Genomic DNA, 17,941 nt, shown 5'->3' with positions numbered 1-17,941 from the left:
AACAGAGAAAAATAAATCATGAGTCTGTGCAGATACTTCCCAGTTTTAGGATTAAATGTCTCTATTTAACTTCTTTACTCTCATATTACTTTTCTGTTACATAAAAATTTTTGGTTTCTAATAACATAATTACTGGTATATGTGAACCTACATGATATGAAAGTTTCAAAATAACAATACTTATCTTTCTGAATGCAGTTTAAAACTTCCTTGCAACTCTTTTTGTTTATCAGAAATATCTTATTAGGCATGGACAATCACTAAACTGTATTTCTAAAGTCACTTGAAATAATTATTTTCAATACCTGGTTATAATGCCAATTTGATACATCACTAGACGAATGTGTTTTCTGCTTGTTTTCAATTTTTAGCATTTTTTTTCCTTTTTAATTAAACAGTGATTTTTAACTTTGTAAAATATTTCAACTTTTCCAAGGCCAAAACTGTGATATAAATTATATTTGGAAAATTAGCCATCCTTGTCCCCTGCCTCCCCTGATATCTTCCCCACCCTTTTTAAAGGTAACCATTTTTATGGCTTTTGGATTCTCTTTCCATTGTTTCTTTTTGAAATATATGCAGATATATATATATATATATATATAAAATTCCTCCGTCTCACATTACATTTACATAAAATGTAAATTCTACATATATTTAAACAGCTCTGCCAATAATTCAATAGGATAATTTCATAGACTATCAGATTATAGCTAAACTAAAAAAAAATTTCTAGTTTCACATGATTTAAAATTATCAAATAAGATTGCATCATTCTCCTACATAAGTTTCCTACTAGATCTAAATTAGGAGATATGGGATTCTAATTTCTAGATATGATTCACTCACCAAACTGCTTTAGAGACAGGCACAGTGTTTGAGACCCACAATGAGTGTATGACAGAGAGACTACATATATAGTAGCCATATTCATGCGTGAAGGTCATTCTTGACCCAAAAATATTCCATCACAGTTTCTATCTATTTAAAACTATCACTTTCTCTTCTTTAAAAAGTTTTAAAGCTTTGGGGCGCCTGGGTGGCGCAGTCGGTTAAGCGTCCGACTTCAGCCAGGTCACGATCTCGCGGTCCGTGAGTTCGAGCCCCGTGTCGGGCTCTGGGCTGATGGCTCAGAGCCTGGAGCCTGTTTCCGATTCTGTGTCTCCCTCTCTCTCTGCCCCTCCCCCGTTCATGCTCTGTCTCTCTCTGTCCCAAAAATAAATAAACGTTGAAAAAAAAAAAAAAAGTTTTAAAGCTTTGAGGTTACCACTCCACAAGGTAAATCAAAAGATGCATTTTATTATGTAGTTTTTAAAATCTACATTTTGAATCTACAACGCTCAAAATATTATACAATATACACAATAAGGTCATCAGAACTGAATGCCTATGAAGTTAAAGCAGTGGCTTCTAAACACTACTGTACATTGGAATAATCTGGGAATCTAAATCATGCCGATTGATGGCTGGCTCCAACCACCATGAAGATTTTTAAAAGGTCCCTACGTGATTCTATATGTGGCAAAGTTTGAAAACCACTGAGTTAAGACAAGCACTTTCTACTTTGTTTTCATTTCAAATAGTAAAATTTAGTACCTAAATTACAGTCTAGTCATACCTAGCCTCTGGAAAAGTTGGATTAAGTGGAAAATGGCTAATACTTACACATCCGTGTATATCCTGTTGTCTGCCCATACTGTGTGGCCCCAAATCTACAAAATTAATCCATCTCTCTCCTGAATATTCAAAGCATCCAGTGCAACCCCAACTAGGCATTTAAGGCCCATCAGGATATAGCCCTTCCCCACCTTTCCCGCCTCATCTCCCACCATTCCCACACAGACACTCTGCTCTAGTCACACCAAAGGACCTGTGACTGCCTTGAACATGTCATGCTCTTTCACAGATCTGCACCTGTGAGATGCTCTTTTCTACTAAAACTGCCCTCTTCCCCTTGGGCTGCCAGTGAATTCCTGCTAACTGTCCAAGACTCAGCTCAAATGGCATCTCTTTTGTGACGGTCCTTGGTTTCTCTATCTGCACCTTCTAGACACTTCTTTTCAACATGATCACATTGTATTAGTTTGCTTGCATGTCCCAGATCTACTACCAGAGATTAGCACCTGAATCTTATTCATATTTGCAACTTTGAAGACTAGTATATGCCTGGCACAAAACATGTGCTACCAGTACGGACAGATCTAGCTTTTTAAATACAAGTTAAAACTTTAAAATACTAAACAAAGTAAAAAAAAAAAAAAAAGAAAAAAAAAACAGAAAGAAAAACAAAACAAAGTGAATGCTTTTCAAACATAGTAGTGAAAAGTAGTGAAGGATATTACATCCTATTCATAGTAAAATCCAACAAGACTCACTGACACATAACTGGAAATTATTTTTCCCCATAATCACAATTCTATGGGTGAGGGGATGCTTTAAATTTATTCTAAATTTTAAGAAAAATCTTATTGCAGTAACCTAATCCAGAAAAAAATGGCTAAGCATGACTAAATACACACAAGGAAATATATCAAGTTCAATTGTGCCCCGGAAGAAAGGAAGAAACGAAGGAACGGGGGGAGGGAGGGAAAAAGGAAAGAAAGATAGATCCCTTCAGCTGACAAGTCTGTTGTTCCATTTTAAACATAAATGCAATTTCTAAAGGGAACAAACTAGTATTAAATGCATGACTCATTGTCATTCTGCATTAATATTTTTTATGGGCATCCATCATTGTAAACTTTTCAGCTTCTATCATATCACAAGAGTCAATCATTGATTTTTAAAATTTTTTTAAAAAATTTCTTTAATGTTTATTTATTTTTGACGGGGGTGGCGAGGAGGGGCAGAGAGAGTAGGAGACACAGAATGCGAGGCAGGCTCCAAGCTCTGAGCTGCCAGCACACAGCCCGATGCGAGGCTCAAACTCACGAACCGTGAGATCACGATCTGGGCCAAAGTTGGACACTTAACCAATTGAGCCACCCAGGCACTCCATTCATTGATTTTCTTAAAGTAAGCAAGGTCTTAACCATATGGCACATTTTTACTACAAAATGTATAGCTAAATACACTTCCTCCACAATGAAATACGAATAGCTGCATACTTAGTTCAAAGGTAAGTTTTCATAACCAAGAACTTGAAGTGGGTCCAATCTTTTTTCAAAAGGTTAAGCAAATTGATAAGCCTATTATTTGACAATGAAGACAAATGTTAACTATTTTTCAAAAATTGCATGAGCACATTGGGAACTAGATGTTGATGTAAACCTTAAATTGAGTATATGTCACCTTGAATGTCACTCCTAACCCACTCTCTTAACACTCTGGAATCTTCACACAACTAATCTTTTTATCACAAACGACTAATATTCTTGCATTTAACAAGCATCCTTTGAAGGCCTTCTATGGGCCAGGTACTGTGCTAGACACAAATCTGAAAGTAAAATTGAAAGATCTATGGCTACTTTGAGGGAAATTTTGAAATATTTTAGGCAAAACACCGTAAGGGAATGTCTTTCCCATCACATTCATTAAAAATACCTTTGTATTTTTATATGACCGAGAACCAAACTATTTTCTTTTTTTTTTAATTTACTTATTTACATTCAAGTTAGTTAACATACCGTGTAGTACTGGTTTCAGGAGCAGAACCCAGTGATTCATCACCTCCCACCTGTCAGAATGGCTAAAATTAACAACTCGGGCAACGACAGATGTTGGCGAGGATGCAGAGAAAGGGGAACCCTTTGGCACTGTTGGTGGGAGAGCAGACTGGTGCAGCCGCTCTGGAAAACAGTATGGAGGTTCCTCAAGAAAATGAAACCTAGAACTACCCTGCGACCCAGCAATGGCACTACTAGGTATTTATCTAAAGGATATGAAAACCAAACTATCTTCTGTGCTACCCGTATACATACACACAGAACCTAGATACATGAACTGGTTTAGATTTCAAATTTCTTCAGTAAGCTCTGTCTCATAATCTGCATTTGATGCTCTTGCTCCATTATATTCTGAAAATCCCTAGGAACCTTACTGCGGCCCGAAAGGCAATCTTGTGACGCCTTGGTGAAAAGTCTGCCTACTTCCTCCTTATGGCAGTATAGGGCAAGCATACCCTACAGCGGGAAGAAAGAGATGGGCCTCTTCTGGAGGAAAGAGCGCTAGAGCATACCTACTACTGGGGGCGTTTTTACTGCCTAAGAAGAAGCTTGACCTTTCCTTCTTTCTTAGCTCCTTAGGGCAAGATGTACTTAATGTCGGAATAATCAAATAACAAATGACATCTACCATATGCGAGACATACTAAAGCTTAAACTTCCAGTCCCCTTGTTTCCATCCCCAAATGGATTTCATCTAAAACAAAACCAATCAGCCCAGTAAGACTTGCCTTCCTACCTCCTGAGTGTGTTCCTTGTAGACCTGCAGTGGTCCTGCGGCTTTGGCCGTGTCCCAGAGCTGCAGCGAGCCATCGCCACTACAGGTGACCAGGATGTGTTCATTGTTCTCACTCCAGGTCACGTCAAACAAACCATCGTTCCAGTCAAAGCTACACCAGGAAAAGTAAAATAAAAAAAATCTGGTTGCACAGGCAGCTGAACATAAAATAGGAACCATAATTTTACAGTCTTTCAAGTTTATCACATATTTTAACACCCATTATCTCACATGGTCTTCACAACTATGGAAGAGAAATAGAGCTAGAACTTGACAGACCCAGAAATGAGTTCAGAGATGTGACAGGAACATCCCAGGTCACACAGCAAGAAAACTGCGGAGCTGGATTAAAATTCGGTCTCCCATTTAGAAAGTTGGCGCTATTCATGAGGGCAGGACGCCATACTGGGTGCTCACTGTTTTGCGGTTTTTTTGGGTTTTTTGTGTGGGTCACAGGAGGGAGCAGCAAGGACTTCAGAATACTAATTTAGACCAAGAATTTCAACTTCCCACATAAAATTTCGCCTGAGCTGTGAGCAGGTCATGATCTCATGACAGAGTTTTCTTTCCTTTCTCTGACATTGACTAACCCAGATGGAGGTGTTAATGAGTCCAACAGTCAAGACAGCCATAGAAACAAGAAACGGAAAGCAGTGCTAGATAACTCACAAAATGGATAATTAGCTCCTGAATGAATTAACCCAAACTATGTGAAGAAGACAGCAAAGTTAGAAACGTCACACAGTATACTAACTAGTTTACATTTTTTTATGTTTAAGTTTTCTACTTTATAAATGAACACTAAGAGACAAGGGCTTTAGAAGAAAAATGACATAATCACAGTTTACTGGCAAAAATAAGTTCTATATATGCAAATGCTGAAGTTTCTTTTCTACCACAAATTTAAAAATGAAAAAATATTTTACTGATCAAAAAGATTCAAAATCTAATTATATTAAGGCTTTGGTAGCAAAAGAGAATACCTGTAAGTTTAATCATTAGAGCCACCTTACCTTCTAAAAAGTCTAAGCCCAGATTCATTTTGATCCAATATTAGAAGGGTTCCACAGCCTAAGGAGAAAAAAAAAAAAAAAAATCAAGATCATGCTTTTGAACTTGCCAGGGGAACAGCTAAGGTGAAGGTGAAGGGGGGGGGGGGAGAGGTTGCTGAGGAATGAGTACCTAATTTTACTACCACAAATTTCTCCCTAAAGTTATTGAGACCGTGTATACAAACTGATCAGGACTGTGCACTCCATTCCTGTTTTTCTATATTGCACCTCAACCATGAAATATTAAACTTATCTCACCTATGCTTGGGATCCAGACACAGCCGTAAAAGGGGGGGGGGGGGGGGGGCGGGGAGAGATATCTGAATTAATATTCTATGGCCAGACAGGCTGCCAGGCACATAAACCTCCCAAATAGGTGTCATAATCCCTATTTCCAGGCAAGAAACCTTTGGCTTCCAGATTCCAGAAGCTCTGCTCCTTCTACTGCATCACACTGCCTTGCTAATAAATCTGAAATACATTCAGCATGGGATTTTAAAACAAAATACCTGGTGGAATTTACCACATACTAGATGGTAAAGTGCTGAGTAGGTTAGTTATCTACCCAAAATGAATTATTTTTCTAAGGGACAAGCATATTTTAAAAGATGTATTTGTTATATAGACTGAGGGAGGAAAAACACTCAATTTAAACAGGATTTAAAAAAAAAAAAAACACCTCCTTGTACGTTTTTACAAAGGATTTAATTTAAAGTATCGAACTCGGGGCGCCTGGGTGGCGCAGTCGGTTAAGCGTCCGACTTCAGCCAGGTCAGGATCTTGCGGTCGGTGAGTTCGAGCCCCGTGTCAGGCTCTGGGCTGATGGCTCAGAGCCTGGAGCCTGCTTCCGATTCTGTGTCTCCCTCTCTCTCTGACCCTCCCCCGTTCATGCTCTGTCTCTCTCTGTCTCAAAAATAAATAAAAACGTTAAAAAAAAGAAAAAATTAAAAAAAAAAAAAGTATCAAACTCATGAGTTTCAACCTAACTGGTGGGTAAGTATTGTAAACTTGAATGTACCAGTGCAAGCAGTAAGAGCTAAGTGGTGAAAATATAAGTAAAGATTTCTTGCCTTCTGAATTTTAGAAATCATACCATTTTTTTTCCGCCCTAGGGCCAAAGAAAAACAACTATCAAAAGCTGACGTTATGCAATGAATTATTTCACAGAGCTTCTGTGCATAAATAACAGGTAAGCTTTAAGTTAAAAGAAGAAATTTTAAGAATGGAATCCCACCTTCCAATCTAGTCCTTGAAAAGAGACAGTGAACTTGGGGTCCCTGGGTGGCTCAGTTGGTTAAGCATCCCACTTAGGTCATGATCTCCCCGTTTATGCCCTATATGGGGCTCTGCACTGACAGCACAGAACCTGCTTATAGGATCCTCAGTCTCCCTCTCTCTCTCTCTGCCCCCACCCCTGCTCAGGGGCTGTCTCTCTCTCTCTCTCTCTCTCTCTCTCTCGAAAATAAACATTACAAAAGAGAGGGACAGAAAGAGAGCGCGCACGAGTTAACTTGAACCTCCAACTACTTGCAAATGTGTGTATTCCTCCTGAGACAACAAGAGGTAGGGGCAGAACTTGATCAATTTCATGATGGCAATTGTGGGGAGACTCCAAGCGTCCGCTCAAGGCCATCCTTCTTACGACCCACAGCCCGGATGCAGACTGTGAGGAAGGTGGACCCATTAGCAGGTACTCGGGTGACCCTTCGGACTGTCCCCTTTACAAGTGCTGTCGGTCCCCTCCGAATGGCCAGAGGGGTCACATCCGCTGAGCCCGCTCACGGCAGGAAGCGTGTGCCTGGGGGTGGGATTGGGGGGTCAGGTGGAGGTGGAGGAGGTGCCCTAAGGAATCAGGGTATGGGCCAGCAGGCACCTCCCAGATGCTACTTCCGCAACGTAACTGAAAAGGATCATAGACCCAGACCCACTCCCCACAATGGACAAAGGAGGAAGCCAGAATTCGCGCGCTCCTCAGCTCCCCCTGGTGTACAGTTGTGGCACTGTCTACTGTCGGAAGTGCTTTCCCACCGCAGGGTGAAGCTGGGGTTCGGCTGGAACCCGCCCCCGCCCCGGCGGCGCTGCGCGGCCTCACCCGCGATGCCATAGTGCTGCGCGGCGGCGCAGGCCAGCCGGCCCGGCAGGTACGGGGAAAACTCGGCCGCATAGCCATGGCGGCCCGGCACCCGCAGCGTCCGCACCGCTCCGACGCGCGCCCCGCTCATCCCGCCTGCCGCTTCTGGGCCTCGCCGCCCTGACGCTGCCCACAGCCGTTTCGGATCAGAGGCAGACACTCCCGACTCGCCAAATTAGAGACCCAGGAAGACGAGGCGGAAGTGAGGACACCGGGTGCCCTGAATGCTGGATTTCGATTGGTCCGGAAAGGAAAGGGCTCTGACGGCTACGGAGTCCATCTTTGTTTTGGGCAAAACAAAGTGATTTGCGCCACCTATCTTGTATTAGACCTAACGAGGCAGTGTGATTCTAGGGTTAGGTGACAACTTTTGTTTTAGCATGTTAGCCTTTACTGCGCGTTTTTGGGGTTTTATTTATTCGTTGTGATTTTGGAAGACTGGCATCAGGAGGTATTTCTGATGATTATAAAATAAGACAAGTTAGGGGCGCCTGGGTGGCTCAGTCGGTTAGGCGGCCGACTTCGGCTTAGGTCATGATCTCATGGTCCCTGAGTTCGAGCCCCGCGTGGGGCTCTGTGCTGACAGCTCAGAGCCTGCAGCCTGCTTCAGATTCTGTGTCTCCCTCTCTCTGACCCTCCCCCGTTCATGCTCTGTCTCTCTCTGTCTCAAAAATAAATAAACGTTAAAAAAAATTTTTTTTTTAAATAAAAAAAATGAACAAGTTACAGCAACTCTGAAACCAAGCAGCGAGCCAAACAGGCAATTGACGCTGTGTTGCCCAAGGTAACTTGAAGCAATATTAAATCAGGTGGGAGTGAAGCTTAAGGAAAAAAGACATCATAAGCAATTAACTTTTTAAAAATTCTCACTACGTATGTTGTGTATATGTAGTCTATTTTATATACTAGTGTTCAGATATGGGGCTAATTAAGACAAATTAAATCTCATCCGTTCATTCAAAACTTTACCAAACATATACTATGCAGAAGTATGTTTATACCAAACAAATACTATGCATTCAAAACTTTACCAAACATATACTATGCAAATTATATATAATTTGTCAAATATGACACTTTTGAGAGTGAAAGGGAGTGCAGTTAATAATGAAGCCAGGTAAACCAGCACAAACCTTGTCATATGGCCAGCTTAACTGTACAATTTTAGGCATGTGGATTTCAAAAGCAATGAGATGTAGTCCATGCCCTCAAGAGATTAGTGTAATAAACTTGTCAACAATTGTTGAACAATTGTAATGAAAATACCGTAGGTGCTATTATAAATAAATAAATAAATAAATAAATAAATAAATAAATAAATAAATATATGTGTGTGTTTAAAAAGAAAGTTGTCACTGCTTTCAGGAGGATTGGAAGAATGGAAGGAAAAACTTCAGAAGGAAGGTAATGTTTGTGGTGTGTAAATGATGACATTTTATTTAAATAGAAAAGGAGGTGGAGGTCATTGTAGGGTCAGCAATAACATGAGCAACCCAAGAGACAAGAAAAAGCATGATCCATAGGAGGTCATAGCTGCCAGGACTCAGCCTGACCAGATAGAAGGGGTATGGTGAAGGATACTGAGTGGAGGGACTAGAGTGTCCTACTGGGGCTGGATCATGAAGAGTCTGGTCTGCCATACCAATGGAATTGGATTTCGACTGTAATTTAAACAATGGGGAACCATCAGAATTTTCCAGTGTGATAAATTAAATGACCAAATTTTCATTCTAAAAGATCTTCTGTATCAAAAAGTTTTCTGCATAAATTTCCAGAGTATTATAATGGGTGCCTGGGTGGCCCAGCCGGTTAAGCATTGGACTTCCACTCAGGTCAGGATCTCACGGTTCAGTTCATGAGTTCGAGCCCCACGTGGGACTCTGTGCTGACAGTTCAGAGCCTGGAGCCTGCTTCAGATTCTGTGTCTCCCTCTCTCCCTGACCCTCCCCTCCTTGCACTCTGTCTCTCTCTCTCTCTCTCTCTCTCTCTCTCTCTCTCTCAAAAATAAATAAACATTAAAAAAAATACTGAATGTGGGTGCACACCTGGGTGGCTCAGGCGGTTGAGCATTGGCCTCTTCATTTCGGCTCAAGTCGTGATCACAGGGTTGTTGAGATCAAGCCCCGTGTCGGGCTGCACGCTGAGTGTGGAGCCTGCTTGGGATACTCTCTCTCCTTCTCTCTCTGCCCCTCTCCTGCGTGTGCATGTGCACTTGCACATTCTCTCTTGTTCTCTCTCTCAAAATTTAACAACAAAAAAAAAAAAAAGCCTGAACTTCTGGTTTCTGGTTTTACCTGTAAGGAGCTTGGAAGTTACTACTCTGTCCTAAAAAACTGTAAATTAACTACTCTTCTTGGACTTTTAAGAGAGAGGAAGACACATAGCAAACCTCTGCCCAATCTCAGATTGAAGAGATAGACAGATGAATACAGGGAGACACGACTTATCAGAGTCAAGCCTCAACAGTGGAGACTACCAGAGGAACTAGCGCCTAGGTAGGAAATCATGAACTAGGATTAATAAATTACTGGAGGCACAGTGTGGTGAAATCTTAGAGTTAAAAACCCCAGGGGGGACCTAGTCATAGGGAGGGACCCAAAATACTGTGAGTGTTACCTCCATGAGGCCAACTAGGTTCCCACAGTAAATATCAGAGAAAAATCATCTCGTGCTTCTGGTAGGTGGAAGGTAAAGGAACCATTTTGAAACATGCCAGAGCATTCTGTTCTTAACAAGGCCTGACCTCAGAGAAAACTAGTTAACCACATTAGAATTTTAGGCTAATTAGAATTAGCCTAACTTAGGCTGATTACTAAGTGACCTGAAAGAAGGGAAATAGCCAATCCCAGCCCATTCTAGACATCCTGTCCTACTTAAGGGAGAAAAATACTGAGGAACACTGGGGAGGTTCACACTCCAGAGACACAAACTAGGCTAAGACTGAGATGTAATTGTAGGAATATAGAATGCTTCCCCTGTCCCCACACCTTACCACTACATTACTAAAGGCCTATTCATAGCAGACCTTAAATATGTAGTTCAGTCTATTTTGACGAGTGCGTATATCCGTGGAACTAACACCCCTATCAACATATAGAATATTTCAATCCTTCCAGAAAAATTCTGTGCTCCTTCCTAGTCAAACTCATCCCTATCCCAGTCCGCAATCAACCACTGATCTGATTTTTTGCCTGTTAAGAACTGCCTGTATTCCAGGACTAGAAATGTATTCCTTGTGGGTTTTTTAATTGATTACTTGGAATATTAATCTTTTAAATGCAAGTAGGTCACACAACACTTGGACTTTTACAATACTTTCCCTAAAGTTTTGTAAAACAGAAGAGCTTCGACTACATCAATCATTTCTAGCTAGGAGGCCTTATAGACTATAACAGGGTGAAATGAAGTATTCCAAATATTTCAAAAGCCAAACTGGACCTGCACATTTGTAATTCTGCAGCAGAAGCCAGCCTAAAATTCTAACTTTTTTTGTTTGTTTTTAGCCGGAAATTATATGGATGCAAGGTGCTTATGCTTGTTCTCTGGTGTTGATATTAACTTCTGATTGCTTATGAAATCATAACATTTCGGGGGTGCATGAATGGAAAAATTTGAAAAGGTTTGTAGGTTTTAAATGGGTTGATCTTTAAGGTTCTGCAACAGGAGTTTACCAAGCCCAAGAGGAGTTGCAAGGCATAGAGTTGCTGGTTGTTATACACACATTATTGGGATCACTGAAAACATATGAATGGTTGATTAGATAAAATTAAACACAAAATTTAAGTGTCTCAAATTTTATGACTATGCTGTGGTTATGTACGAAAATGCCCTTATTCTTATGAAATACATAGGAAATAATGTAAGGTAAAGGGAATTATAAAAGAATGACCTTTCAAATGGTTCAGAAAAAAAAAGGAATATGGACATGTACAAATAGATTGATAAAACAAATATGGTAAAAATGTAAAGGACTTGGGAATCTTGGCAAGAGATATATGGGAATTTTATGAATTATTCTTGTAATATTTCTATAAGTGTAAAATTATTATAATGGAAAGGTTTTCTTAAGTATATGACTAAAGATTTTACTCATTCAGATTGTTCTTGTCTAATTAGTTTGAATTAGTAGGAAATGGTTCTAATGTGTTAAGTGGTACCTGGGAGCGGGTGAAAAATTCTAGACTGGTGCCCACAGAGTCTCTATTGGTGAATCATATGCCAGAAACATCTGTTGTGTGATTTTACTGTGACTTCTGACTTATAAGTTTGAGGGAGTATGTTTGGGGAAAAAAGCAGAAGTTTCCTGCTACTGAAGTCGAGACTGAAACAGAGCTCACACTATATTTCAGAGGTCATCAAGCAGAAAAGTCAATGGGGAAATCCAGGTCAACTATAATTCCCATCATGACTAAGCAGTGTGAAGACTCTGACTACAGTGACCTAGTAATGACCCGAGAGAGAAATCAAAGCAGGATCATTCATTTCTAGGATTCTTGGTAAGGTTTACTCAGCAATTCATAAATCTTGCCATTTACAATAAGCACAAACCTCTAAGATCAGTACATATATTTCACTTTTGAATAAATATGCAATAGAGTACCAAGGTATTTCTGTGAACTATATATGTTGTTTATATATTTGGATTTTTACTTTTTATTTATTTATTTTGAGAGAGAGAGAGAAAGTGCACAAGCAGGGGAGAGGCAGAGAGACAGGGAGAGAGAGAATCCCCAGTAGGGTCTGTGTTAGTAGCACAGAGCCCTATGCAGGGCTCAAACTCACAATTGTGAGATCGTGACCTTGAGGCGAAATCAAGAATCCAATGCTTAACCTACAGAGTCACCCAGGTGCCCCATGTTGTTTATATATTCTTAAGAAAGAGAAGTTTAGCTAGAGAAACAAGTTGCCAGGTATATAGGGAATATGTATGATCATCTTAAATCTGAACATCAGACATTAAAAATCTAGTATGCTCATTATGTGCCTTGAATTCCTTAGCTCTGGAAGACAGCATATTCTTCAAAAGCTATCATTTCATTTTCATTGACTAAGAAATAAAAACAATACTGGCTTCCTTCAAACCTGTTCAGTCCTCTTAGTCAGAAAGGCAGGAATGCTTTCACCTGAGAAATGCAATCTTAGACGTTGTCTGGCTTTTTTCTCAGAGTCCCTGAGATCCTTGATATTTTCTAATACAGTATTTTTTCTTTTGTTTGTTTCTTTGCTGTGCTGTTCCTCAAACACCCAATCCGTCTCCAGCCTCAGGGTCTTTACACTTGCTATGGTATTGTTTGAATTTCTTTTCTTTTCTTTTCTTTTCTTTTTTTCTTTTCTTTTCTTTTCTTTTCTTTTCTTTTCTTTTCTTTTCTTTTCTTTTCTTCTTTTCTTTTCTTTTCTTTTTTTCTTTTCTTTTCTTTTCCTTTCCTTTCCTTTCCTTTCCTTTCCTTTCCTTTCCTTTCCTTTCCTTTCTTTATTATAGTTTGTAATACAGTATTATTCACAGTAAAAAAGAAGTCACTATATTATGAGTCAATTCACTGTAAGTAATGATGAATAGAAATTTCAGCTCTAGTGTTGTTGACTATATGACTTTCAGCAAATAATTTCTCTCTTTGAGCCTCAGTTTCCTCATAAATAGAGCTTTCTATGAAGGGCAAGCACAACAGTGAGGGATCTAGAAACCACATGACTGAGAGAATTGTTTAGGAGAACTGGGGTATCATCACACACCTATTAAAATGGCCAAAATCTGGAACACCTACACCACCACATGCTGGGGAGAATAGGGAACAACAAGAAATCTTAATTCATTGCTGGTGAGATAGCAACTGGTGGAGCCACTTTGGAAAACAGTTGGTGACTTCTTATAAAATCAAACATACACTCACCATATGATCCAGCAATCTTGCTTCCTGGTACTTACCCACAGGAGTTGAAAACTTATGTCCACACAAAAACCTGCATATGGATGTTTATAGCAGCTTTATTCATAACTGCCGAAACTTGGAAGCAAGTTGTCCTTCAGAAGGTGAATGGATAAACTGTGGTACATCCAGACAATGGGATATAATTCAGAACTAAAAAGAAAGAGCTATCAAGCCATGAAAAGACATGGAAGAAACTAAATGCATATTACCAAGTGACAAAAGCCAATCTGAAAAGGCTACGTACTGTACGATTTGAACTATATGACATTCTGGAAAAGGCAAAATTACGGAGAAAGTAAAAAGACCAGTGGTTGCCTGGGATTGAATGGTGGTGGTGGTGGGGATGGTGGGGGTTGGGAGAGATGAATAGGCAGAGCACAAAGGATTTTAGGGCAGTGAAAATATTCAGTATACCAGAATGATGGATACATGTCATTTATACATTTGACTAAACCCATAGAATGTACAACACCAAGAATGAGTCCTAATGTAAGCTATAACTTTGGGTGATTATGATGTGTCAATGTAGGTTCATCAATTATAACAAATGTACCACTCTGGTGGGGGCAGGTGATAATGGGGGAGGCTATGCATGTGTGGGGACAGGGTAGGTATGGGATCTATACCTTCCCCTCAATTTTTCTGCAAACCTAAAACTGCTCTTAAAAAATGGTCTTAATAAAAAAAAAAAGTCTGCTGCATTAAAAACAAACCTTAAGAGTAGTTAATGTTCTTAAATAAATTGAAAAGTTTTAGAATTTGGTTTTTTCTTGACTATCCTTCAAAGAGAAAACTTTCAAGAAGATAACAAAGAAAAATCTCCCCTTCCTCATCTCACTAACGTGCATTGCCTACAGATTTCTTTTGAAAGATTCTTTTGTTCCCTACACCCACTGACATTTCTGGGTGTTCTTTAATGCTGCCCCTACGCAAGAAAAGTCTTTACCTTCTTATCCCACAAGCCAACTCTCTGTCCTCTTTCAAATTCTCCATTAAGGTTGACTTCTTCCAGAAATCCTTACTCATCTCTAAAACTTGACTTCTTTCAGAAATTCTAACTCATCTCTAAAATTTAACTTCCAAATTTGAAAGGAGCTTGCATTTAATATAATTTGCAAAAGTTATAATTGCTTTTCTTGTTTTCTTGTTATACAGGTCATATCTTTTTTGTTACAAATTTAGTGAATAAAATATTTGTAAGGTACTTATTAAGGTATTTTAAAAAATTTTAACGCTTTTTATCTTTCAAAGAGAGAAAGAATAAGAGACAGACAGAGAGAGAGAGAGAGAGAGAGAGAGAGAGAGAAATCGGGGGAGGGGCAGAAAGAGGGAGACAGAATCTGAAGCAGGCTCCAGTGCTGACAGCCCAGAGCCCTACACGGGGCTCAAACTCACAAACCACAAGATGGTGACCTGAGCCGAAGTTGGACACTTAACCAACTGAGCCACCCAGGCGCCCCAGTCTTAAGGTATTTTTTTGACGCAGAAAGCAGTGGACTGAATGTCAGGACTCTGCTTTATGTTTTGAGGCATATTGCTTTACCACTTTGGTACTCTATTTTCTCATCTGTAAAGTAAGTATGATAGATTCTGATCCTTTTTATCTCTTAATATCATGACTTTAAGACTTGCTATAAAGAAAAGTTATTACAGTTGAAAGCTATTTTTATTCAAACTAAGACCACCAGAGGGTGGCCAGGCTTTATCCCAAAACCTGGATTCTGTATTTCACACACAATAACATTTCCTTTTCGTAGTGAGTTTCGGTAGCATCACAAACCAAAGCTTAATTCAGAAAGTAAATGTTGCTGAAAATCATGCTCTTCAACAAGAAAGTTAATGGTGCCACAAAATTAAAAGAAGTAAAAGGACAACAAATTGGTTTTCTTTAAAATTTCACCACTTGTTTTTAAGATCTTCATCCAAAGATTAAGAATATGCAAACGTTTTCTTGCTGTGTACTTTATAATTGAAAAAAAAATTAACACATGCACATGGTTAAAGAATTATTCACAGAGTGCACAGCGAGAAGTGAGTCTCCTTCTCACTCCAGACCCTTTAATTTTTCAATTTCTTTCCTCAGAGAGAATATATTGTTTACTGGGGGGGAAAAGTACAGAACAGTGCTTATAATATGCCACCATTTGTGTTTTCAGAATACGTGTATGTGTGTCTATCTCCTGCCTGTAAATTCATAGAATATCTCTAGAACAAAATACAAGGAGACTGCTAATAGTGGTTGCCACTGGGAAGAAAAATGGAGACACTAAAGCAATAAGATGGAATCAAGACTTACTAGTCACTATTATACTTTTATTAACTTCTAATTTTATACCATATGCAAGTATCAATTCAAAGTCCCCACAATACATCTTGGAAATCACTCCATATCCACACATAGTTCTAGTTCATGCTTTTTAACAATAGAGGGGATTCTTAATCTACTTGGAATCATATATATTCAGCTTTACCCAAAATAATATTGCTGAGAACAGGTTTTGGCACTAAGCAGATCAGGATTGAAGTTCAGGCTCCATTACTAACTATGAATATAACCGTGGGCAAGTTACTTTTCATTTCCTTCTCTGTAAGTGGATATAGTAATAGTCTTTAGGGCCGTTGTGAGGATTTAACTAGCAAATTATGCAAAGGGTCCAGTATTATGTCCAACACAGAGTAAGCACGCAGTGAAGTTTAGGTTTTTTTCTCTCTGGGCTTACTGGAAAAAAAAAATTGATTAAATGCCTAAAATAGAAAGACAAAGGTGTGTTTTTTTGTTGTTACTAATTATAATTATGTTGTTTGTAGTAGACTTCTGCTCTGAAGACATAGACACTGAAGAGTAAATGTTAAAATAAATGTGTACCCTTTGAAAGGAAGCTGGTCTTTTCTTTCTCAGGCAGTTAAATGAGGAAAATGAAAGAGCCATGGAGAAATTATCCAGTCTTATTGTCAGCTAAGCTATACAATTTGAATAAGTTAGGCCCAAAATGAGGAAGCTATCTGAGACTTTAACATACAACACAGGTAGTTTATTGCCTATGTCACCACGATCACACAAAAATGATTGTAGAACACCGCTCTTCCTGTTACTACTTGTGATAGATTGTCTGGGTCATGTTCTCTCCCTGAACTTGTATGTGGAAACCCCAAGCCCCAACGTGACTATATTTGGAGACAGAGCCTTTAGGGAGGTAATTAAGATTACATGAATTCATAAAGGTGGGACCCTAATCCAATAAGACTGGAGTCCTTATAAGAAGAGGAAGAGACACCAGACCTTTTTCTCTCTTTCCTGTGCATACACAGAAGAAAGGCCATGTGAAGGTGCAGCTAGAAGGTGACTGTCCACAAGACAAAAAGAGACCTCTCCCAGAAACTGAATTTGCTGGCACCTTCATCATGGATATCTAGCCTCCAGAACTGTGGGAAAACCAATGTCTGTTGTTTAAGCCACCTAACTATAGGTATTTTGTTATGGCAGCCAGAGTAGATGCATACACTACTGAAGGAATTTCCTCTTTGTCAGGACAACTGGAAAATGTGCTTTTGCTTTTGTTGATATATATGCCTATCTTCACTCAAAATTATTTCTAAGACAAAAAAAAAAAAAAAAAAGACAGGGACAGAACAAATTCAGAAACCTTTCAAGAAGTTAGTGATTACTCTAGCAGTGAAATAAATTGCTCTGATGTTCACTGATTTAATCAACTTCATTTTACCAATCAGGAAACTGAGGCCAAAAGAAAGGAAGTCAGCTTCTTCACAACTCAGCCAGAACTGAGTTTAATCAGGTGCCCAGAGCTCTTCCAATTACACCTGCTGCTTTAGAGCCACAGGCCTTGTTCATTCCTGGGGCTTCAGGGCGTGGCAAAGAGGGGGGCAGGGGACAACTGACTACAGTTTCATGCCCAGTCATACCACTGAGAGGCCAAGGACTTAGGGACACACACTATCTTCCCTGAACCCAAAATAGAACCCCTCAGAGAAGGGTTGTTTTTTTTTTTCTTATTTAGGAGATCAGTGGAGATCTCTTTTAATTATAAATACATTAAGGAATTTGCAGATTATTTTGAGAACCAAGAATGGTGCATTTTACTAAATGAAATGGGTGACAGCCCATAACCCATACTCCTTAAATAATAACTATCTAGGTGGGATACTCAGCACTCTACAAATTTATAGATGGGTAAGAGTTTAATATATGATTTTTTTTAAAAGCTTAAACCCCACACACACACATATATATACACATATATACATACATATATACATATATACGCATATATATATACATGGAGGAATTATCATATATATGCATACATATATGTGTAATATATACATGCATATGCATGCATGTAATATATATGTATATATATGCACGCATGTAA

The 17,941-nt window shown here is 39.2% G+C and overlaps 1 protein-coding gene across 1 annotated transcript in view; it reads right to left on the bottom strand.

Annotated features, from left to right (window-relative positions):
• Positions 1 to 7,828, bottom strand: part of PEX7 (peroxisomal biogenesis factor 7) — a 78,832-nt gene extending 71,004 nt beyond the window's left edge. Inside the window, exons 1-3 of the mRNA XM_045499766.1 lie at positions 7,585 to 7,828; positions 5,454 to 5,511; positions 4,402 to 4,552 (exon numbers count right to left, since the gene is read on the bottom strand). Coding sequence (XP_045355722.1) covers positions 4,402 to 4,552; positions 5,454 to 5,511; positions 7,585 to 7,714 — 339 coding nt within the window. The 5' untranslated portion in view covers positions 7,715 to 7,828. The remainder of the gene's footprint in view (positions 1 to 4,401; positions 4,553 to 5,453; positions 5,512 to 7,584) is intronic.
• Between the last annotated feature and the right edge of the window lie 10,113 nt (positions 7,829 to 17,941).

This window comes from Leopardus geoffroyi, chromosome B2 (assembly GCF_018350155.1).
Source record: "Leopardus geoffroyi isolate Oge1 chromosome B2, O.geoffroyi_Oge1_pat1.0, whole genome shotgun sequence".
NCBI classification, from domain to species: domain Eukaryota; kingdom Metazoa; phylum Chordata; class Mammalia; order Carnivora; family Felidae; genus Leopardus; species Leopardus geoffroyi.
Note: the sequence above shows the minus strand (reverse complement) of the source record. Positions and strands in the feature narration are given on the sequence as shown.